The sequence below is a fragment of the Fukomys damarensis genome, unplaced genomic scaffold (assembly GCF_012274545.1).
Source record: "Fukomys damarensis isolate Sample0158 unplaced genomic scaffold, DMR_v1.0_HiC HiC_scaffold_35, whole genome shotgun sequence".
Classification (NCBI taxonomy): Eukaryota; Metazoa; Chordata; class Mammalia; order Rodentia; family Bathyergidae; genus Fukomys; species Fukomys damarensis.
In genome coordinates this window covers 41,709,762-41,717,388 of record NW_022900947.1, presented here as the reverse complement: position 1 = coordinate 41,717,388, position 7,627 = coordinate 41,709,762, and the positions used below count along the sequence as shown (strand labels likewise).

The following is a 7,627-nucleotide window of genomic DNA, read 5'->3' as shown; positions in this document are numbered from 1 at the left end:
TTTTTTTTTTTTTTTTTTTTTTTTTTTTGGTACCTGGGATGAAACTCAGGACCCTGTACTTGTGAGGCAGTCATAGTGCCACTGAGCTAAATTCCCAGCCCTAAAGCTGTACTTCTTTTTAAAAAATTAACTTTCAGGTTGGGGATTTAGCTCAGAGATTCCACCGCCTGCCTTGCAAGCCCAAGAACCCGAGTTCGATCCCTGGTAAAAAAAAAAAAAAAAATGTTTTTTAACTTTCTTTTTTATCCTGGAATTATAGATTAATGAACATTCCAGAAATAAAAACTGTGTGAAATAGTATTCAAATATAGCATTTTTCATACTGATCCTTGCCTTTTTTGGTTTTATTTTTTGTGACATTACACTACTATATACAACACTTTGCTCACAATTTTTATGGTACTTTTAAGTAATAATAACATTTAATATTTATAAAACCCAAAGTAATAGACACTGTTATTCTTATGTTGTATATGAAGAACCTGAGGCCCAGAGAAATAAAGAACTTGACCAAGTCACACATCTGTCTATTGGCTGGGCAACCTGAGTTTGAACTTACAATCTACCCACAGCCTGACTTGCAGCTGCCTTTGTTTCTTTAACCAACAGATAGGCCTGTGTGCAAAAAGCTTTGTCTATTTACCACAAAGTATTTGTGTCTCAGATAGCCATTGTGGTGCTCCACTTTTACTCTGTTTAAAATCAGAGACTTTAGGACATAAAGTTAAAGTCTCATTGGCTTTATACTATATCTCCAGTCCAACTGGGCATGATGGTGCACACCTATAATCCCAGCACTCAGGAGGCTGAGGCAGGAGGGCCACTGTGAGTTTTAGGCCAGTCGGGCTCCATAATGAGTTCAAGGCCATCCTAAACTACATAGCAAGACAGTCTCAAAACAAAAAAAAGAAAAAGGAAATCTCCAACCCAGATACTCTCTTGTAAAATGAAACTCTTCTTTCAGAAAGAAAGTCTCATAAGCATTTTCTGAAAATAAGATCTTTAAATTAGAGGGGGGAAATGAGAATTTAAAGATCTTGCCCCTGTAGACAACTTGAGTAAATCTTTTATGGACAGTGTAATGGGGTAGAGAGATGTTGCATAATCCATTTGTGTTTTAGACTTCTAGATTGCTCCATGGGAATCCTTCGACTCAGCTCATCCTCTCTGCTGCATTTCCACTACAGAGCACCTTCCCTCAGTCACATCACCAGCAACACCAGTCCCAGCAACCACAGCCACTCGGTCGTCATAGGACTGACAGTTTGACCGATCCTTCTAAGGTTCAACCGCAGTAGCACACATGCTTCCTCTCTGACACCAAGGGAGGAAGGGGAAGGCCCAGAACGAGTTGCTCAGATAACCTGAGGATAGGAGGAAAAGTTCCAGCAGTTTCATGCAATGCAGTATTGAATGTTCTAGTTCCTGGATTAATGGGCAGAGAAAATGCTGCCTGGTGATACAGATATACATTAAATACCAGCCATCAGGAAGATGATCATAGGGACATAGCCAATTCTGACAGTGTTTCAGTTGCCCAGCTATTTTTGATGGAAAAAAGAGTATATTGCCAAACATTAAAGGAGCTCAGCTATGAAATGATCTCCAGTGAATGCAAAAGGCATTAACAATGTTAGTAACTTCTGGTGGTTCCGTGCCTGTTACGTAGTGTTACTGAGGATACATCACTGCCACGTTGGGTTTGCTTACAATGATGCCGTGAAGATAGTCCAGGAGTTAAGTGTTCCCCACCTCTAGTCACTCTCCCTTTTCACGTGATGATGGAACTGTAATTACTTTCAGAATGTTGTGTGGGTTCAAAGTCTGTGTATAGATACTGTAAAAATATGTATATGCCTGGGTGAAAGAGAAAGCAAACCATTGTGTGTGCTGCATGAAAGCATTAACTCTTCCTCTGAGTACATTTCATTAGACTACCACACCGAGTACAAACTGATACATCAGCCTCTGTTTTCCTTTTGTTTACAACATGGTAGTATTCTGTTCACTTTTCCAGGGCACAAGTCTTTTCGTTCATACTTTGGCTGTGATGTCACAGTTTGTTCAGTGAGGTATGATGTGCTGCTGGGAATAGATCTTTTCTTTTTTCAGGTTAAATTATTGATACAACAGGATTATCAAGTTATTCGTAATTATCCCTCATTTCATTATGTTTCAGTTATGTTTGAAAATAGGATTTGCACTGCTTTACTTTAGATGGTTGAGAGTTTGATCACATATTTTGTTGTATTTCATAGTTGGAAATATTTATGTCAATGGTTTTCAGCAAGCCTGAAAGTAATTTCAAGAATGTTTCAGTTATAGGAGTCAAGTTTGCACACAACAGATTTAAGGCACTTTTTAACATTCTCAGTGGTGAGAATTTTAACTTTTAAGATTTGTTGGAATCTTTTTATTATCCTTCACAATTTCAGTGCTTCTTTTAGTCAGAAATGATTCAGGGTTATTTGAGGGAAGGGACCCATAGTGCCTTGATTTTAATTCAGGTGATAGATAACTCACCATCTTGAACTCATTGTCTGGTTTCAGTAGCAGTTTTTAAACCTTAGTACATTTTTAACAGCATGTGGGTGTCCATGTCATTATTCCCATTAAGTTCCTATGAAGGCTGCTGTGTTTTAAACTGGAGTAAAAATAACATAGAAATAAAAATCACAGCCTAACACTATCATAGTTACTAATGTGATCCCAGAGGTTTCCTAAATTAGTATCTTTAAAGTTAAATCATCACTTCAGTAAATATTTGCTCAATGTGATCTTGATATTCCTACAGAAAAGGGGTAAGAATTGGCTTTACCTTCACTTCAACACCAGTATATTTATAACTCACATGCTTTCTAAACATGCACTAAGATTTCACCTGGCAATATTACATTCTAAAAGTAACAAATCCCAACACAAGTTACATATACTTAAAAAAGCTTTTTTTGGTACCAGAGATTGAACTCAGGACCCTGCACTTGCAAGGCACTACTGAGCTAAATCCCCAGGCCTAAAAAAGCATTTTTTTTTAGATTTTATGGTACTAATATGAAATTTGCAACTAAAAGATCAAAATACTAGGAAAATTCCTTATTCAAATATAGAAAACTGTTACTGAGAAAAGGGAGGAGAATAATTATAAGAAACCAAAATTGGTCTATGGCCATACCACTCTGAACACACCCGATCTTGTCTGATCTCAGAAGCTGAGCAGGGTCGGGCCTGGTTAGTTCTTGGAAGGGAGGAACCAAAATTAACCTCAAGAAAATGAATATCAGAGGTGAGGTTGTTAAATAAAAAAGGTTCTGAGCAATGAAAAAAGGTAATGCAGAATGTTAAAGGGCTTGGGAATACTAAGTCAATTTTTTGTCTTCAGCTTTGCTGTCATCCTTAAGGGATATACTTTGTTTTTCTATGTAAAAAAACTATTTCTAGTCGTAATTAAATTAGAAAATAAATTAGACAAAACCAAAGAAAATTGGTACCTACCCTTCCAACAAAAGAAGTATGGCTAGATACCAGTCAGTAATTAACATGTTGTGGAGGTGTTCTTCTAGCTAAATGATCACCCAGAAGATTCCCAACAGTCCTGTGAAGACCAAGAACAGTTGTCAGGACATGTGTACCTGAGCACACAGAGATGCATACTGATGTAAAATACTGCCCCAGCATTGCTTTTCTCCCCTTCCAAATTGCCTTTCTCAACCTTATGCCATTCCTTATAATGTATATTTGAGTTGTGCCTCATTTATTTGTTGGCAATCTCTAGTGCTAGGGATTTAGCTAACAAAAAGATAGGAAGTAGCATTATATTAAGGTTTGTGATCTAAGTACCATACTTAGAAGAAAGATCACAAACTGTGAATACTATGTGCTTAACAAAAGCAAAAACCTAACCCGAGCCACAAGGTAAATTACTATAAACTCACATTCTTTTACCCCTGCCCCTTCAAATAATTTCCATCTTCATGGATATTTGGGAAATTTAGACACAGTTTTTCTTCACTGCTTCATAAGCACAAGGTATTTTTGCTTTTCTTCGCAGCTCATTTTTTTTCCTGTTTTATGTTAATATTGCTGAATTTAAAAAAGCAACTAGCTGCTTTTTCTTTGCTGTCTATGGAGAATTGTGTTGAAAAGGCCAGTCCGCATCAGCTGCCTCTTCTTTACGTTTGGTTCCTCTTGCTACCCATAAATTTGGGTTGCAAAGCTGTCCTGCCCTCCCTCCCATGAGGTGAGCATTCAGACGAAGATTCAGCAGTTGCCTGTTCTTCATTTCTGTAGCCAAAGTTAATTAAAATCCCAAATCTAAAGCATAGAAAGATACCAAATAGTAACTTTTCAGCTTCTTAAAAAGTTTTCTCCTTGCTTTACTCTCAAAGGATTCAGTTCTTAGAAACATTTTATTCTGGGTGACACTTTTTAAAGGAAAAATGCTAGGTGCTCTACACTTAGTTACCTTGCTTTGGACTGCTAAGGCCCTGGATGAGTCAGCATTACTTGACAAGTGCAAGATCTGCAAGGATTAATGTTGCTGCTGAGAGCAGTGTCAAACCAGAATTTAGATACTTGAGTACTTTTTTTTTTTCCTGAGTGGAAAATATGGGAAAACCAGATGTGGTGAATGAGGGTAGCATGTAAGTACTACCGATTCCAAACTTCATCCTCAATTCAGGGGGTAATTTTAGAGTGTTGTACTCTGCTTTGACAGTTAGATGTGGCTTAGGACTGTACTAGTCATTAAAGGATGCCAGTGAATTTGAATTATTATAGTGCAGAATAGTGGAAGTTTATTTGAATTTAGATGTGCTATATAGTGGTTGGTCGTTGCCTTAAAGCAGTCTCTTGAAGTCAGGAGCACTAAAGCTGTCCAGCTGCTTCTATAAAGGGCATTGTGTTGAAAGAAGATGAAAGAAGCCTTGTACAAGAAGCCTTAGAAAGGGACCCTTAAAATAGTAGTCTACACAGGTGGGAATTCTTTTCAATTGGATATTACTCCACATGTTTGAAGTGTTTCCACTGTGTCGAGGCAAACTTTGAAGTGGAATGCAGATAGCATTTTACTTTTGTATTTCTCTTTTCTATTTGGTGATTGAAGGTTTGTTGAACATCTATGTAAAACTCATTCAAATCAACTTTTCCAACATCTGTGGCCCTGTTGTTAGTCCCACAGGAATCCACAGAAAGTATAAACACTGGATATTAATATTGCTGAGTGCATCTAGCCAGGTGTAAGCTGTTTGGAACTTCTCAGTGGTGAAGAAACAGCACAAAGGCACTTGCCATTTTAATAGTACAATAATTGGAGGAAAGAGACCTTTTAAGTTTGGATTGGGTGAGCATTCTTCTAAAAGGAGCCTCTGAAGTAATTGCTAAGGTAAAGAGTTGACTATTTTTATAGCATATTTAATATATTTGTATATAACTATGAATATAGTAGGATCCCTCCACATACCTCCCTCTTTTCTAATACCCTCCTCCTTTGCCATAGCCCTAGTATAGCCTCATCTGCATGGGTAATGTGCCTACTGTCAGCCTACCAAAAGATAGTGCTGCTGCTTCTTGAGACAGGTGAGAAGACCATAATCTCATGCCTGGGGATCCTTTATGGGAGGTATAGTACACACTTACAACAATATACCACAGTCTAAAAGCATCATTTTCAAAGGTAACATGCACTTTATTGCAATTATTCATTTTGATAAAGTTTATTATCTTAGGCATTAACCATTTCTAAAGGATCCCCAAATCATCACTTAGGTGAAATTATAAAATGACACATTTCTGAGAAATGTTTAGATCCAGTGAACCGTAGTAGGTTTATGGGATTTCAAGGTAGCCAAATGAACTCTTTTGTTTTGAATGCGGTGGAGTCAAGAGATTGTAGCTGCCTAGTTCCATTTAAACACTATTGTGAACCTATCTTGCCTATTGTGTGGACACCAAAAGAGACCAATGAACCTGTTTATTTTCAGAGGTCTAGGAAAATTGCATCCATGTGAGTAGATGTACAGAAGTAATCTAAGTGATTGGTAGTGATATTTTAGAATAATTTCAAGAATTGAGTGTTTTAAATGTGTCCTGAAATGTTGGCATGTCATTTCAGCATTTCCATTTGACTTGCTCTTGTAATATTTTTGCACAGAAAGGACTGAGATTTCTACTTTGAAGAAAAAATATATAATTTGGTCTTATTTTAATGTCTCCTGTGGAAACACTGGGGATGAATTTTGTTGGTATAGTTATTAATTCAGGATATTTAAAACAGTGTTTAAACAGATTACAAGAAATTAAGCAAACTTGGATATTTAAAAATTAAAATACTTTTTTTCCATGTGACTGTTTTGCATTTTTTCCTCATTGCCATAACACTACATTCCTTTTCTTAAATAATACTTTGCAGGTTTTGAGTATTTAACATTGTTTTGTAAGCTGCCTGGGTTTTCCCAGGGAAGTGTTCTAGTGAAATAGGAATAGTTACATAGTTTCTGAGACTATTAAGTAAAATTCTATCACCACCACCAGCAAACACTGAGGTGCTGCATTAAGTGACAATCAAAATAGTATTTATGACAGAATTTAGAAAGTGGTTGAAAGAAGCAATTGCTTTGAAAGCAGTTCTCTGAGTTTAGTAAAAAGGCTAAATGTATTTATTTATATTTTTAAATATCTTTGCATTTTTCTCTTGATTTCAGTGTTGTGTATTTAATTTGTGGTTTTATTTTGCATCATAACCGACTCTTACTTGGGACAGACCCGCCCTCTCGCTGACTCCAAGGACAATCCAAATCTGTTTCGCGTCAGGATGGCAATGGAGGGCCCAAATCCAGATGCCCCTGAACTTTCCTCCCATTCTCAACTCATTTGAGAAAAAAATTTTAAAGGTAACTCCTTTAAACTCTGCTTCACATAGCTCCAACCTTTGTTCTGTTTTCACTTGCTGCCTTCTCTATTTTATGGGTACTTTTTCTATGAATACTTCTCCAACACAGCCGAAGGCCAGTATGGCAGAACCAGAGTGGCACATGCTGCCTCAGTTTTGCCCATTTTGGGAAACATTAGTAAAACAATGGCTATCATTATCATATCCAAGTCTTTATAGATGGAATATATACACACTGAAAACTTATAGAATAAGTTTGCTGTCTCTGTACAGTTGTGATGTTGCTCTTTTAAAATAAAACCAAACCTGCATACATAGCACTGTCCAATAAAGTGAGCATTTGAAGCCTAACATTTGAAGATCTTTCTGCTCACATACATTGGAACCTAATCCTCCACTTCAGAGCTCCCAGAGCAGCTCTGGAGTCCCACAGACTAGGTAAGGCACACAGAAGGATCCCTTAGAGAATGGTAACGAAAACATACCGACAGTTTAGATTTAATGATGTTAAAAAAAAATGTCTTAACTCTGAGGGTTTTACTGGAAGAAACGCTGTTTTCAAATATATGTATTTAAATCTCTGAGGAAACAAACTGTGACATCGCTTTAAGAAATGTTTTGCTTTGAGTTGGCCTGTACTGGTACTGCACCACTGCTGGCAGTAGATGTACCAGTACTATGAAGTTAAAATGTAGGAAAAGCTGTTATCTTCAAATTGATGTATCATAACTTGACAATCAT

General features: G+C 37.0%; 1 protein-coding gene across 7 annotated transcripts in view; it reads left to right on the top strand.

The window, feature by feature from the left end:
* The window catches only part of Clock (clock circadian regulator), a 125,658-nt gene extending 121,810 nt beyond the window's left edge, over window positions 1–3,848 (top strand). For all 7 annotated transcript variants that reach the window (XM_010640278.1, XM_010640277.1, XM_010640275.1 and 4 more), the window contains one exon: window positions 1,122–3,848. In XM_010640278.1, the coding sequence (XP_010638580.1) occupies window positions 1,122–1,298 (177 nt within the window). In that variant the 3' untranslated portion in view covers window positions 1,299–3,848. The remainder of the gene's footprint in view (window positions 1–1,121) is intronic.
* Window positions 3,849–7,627: the final 3,779 nt, after the last annotated feature.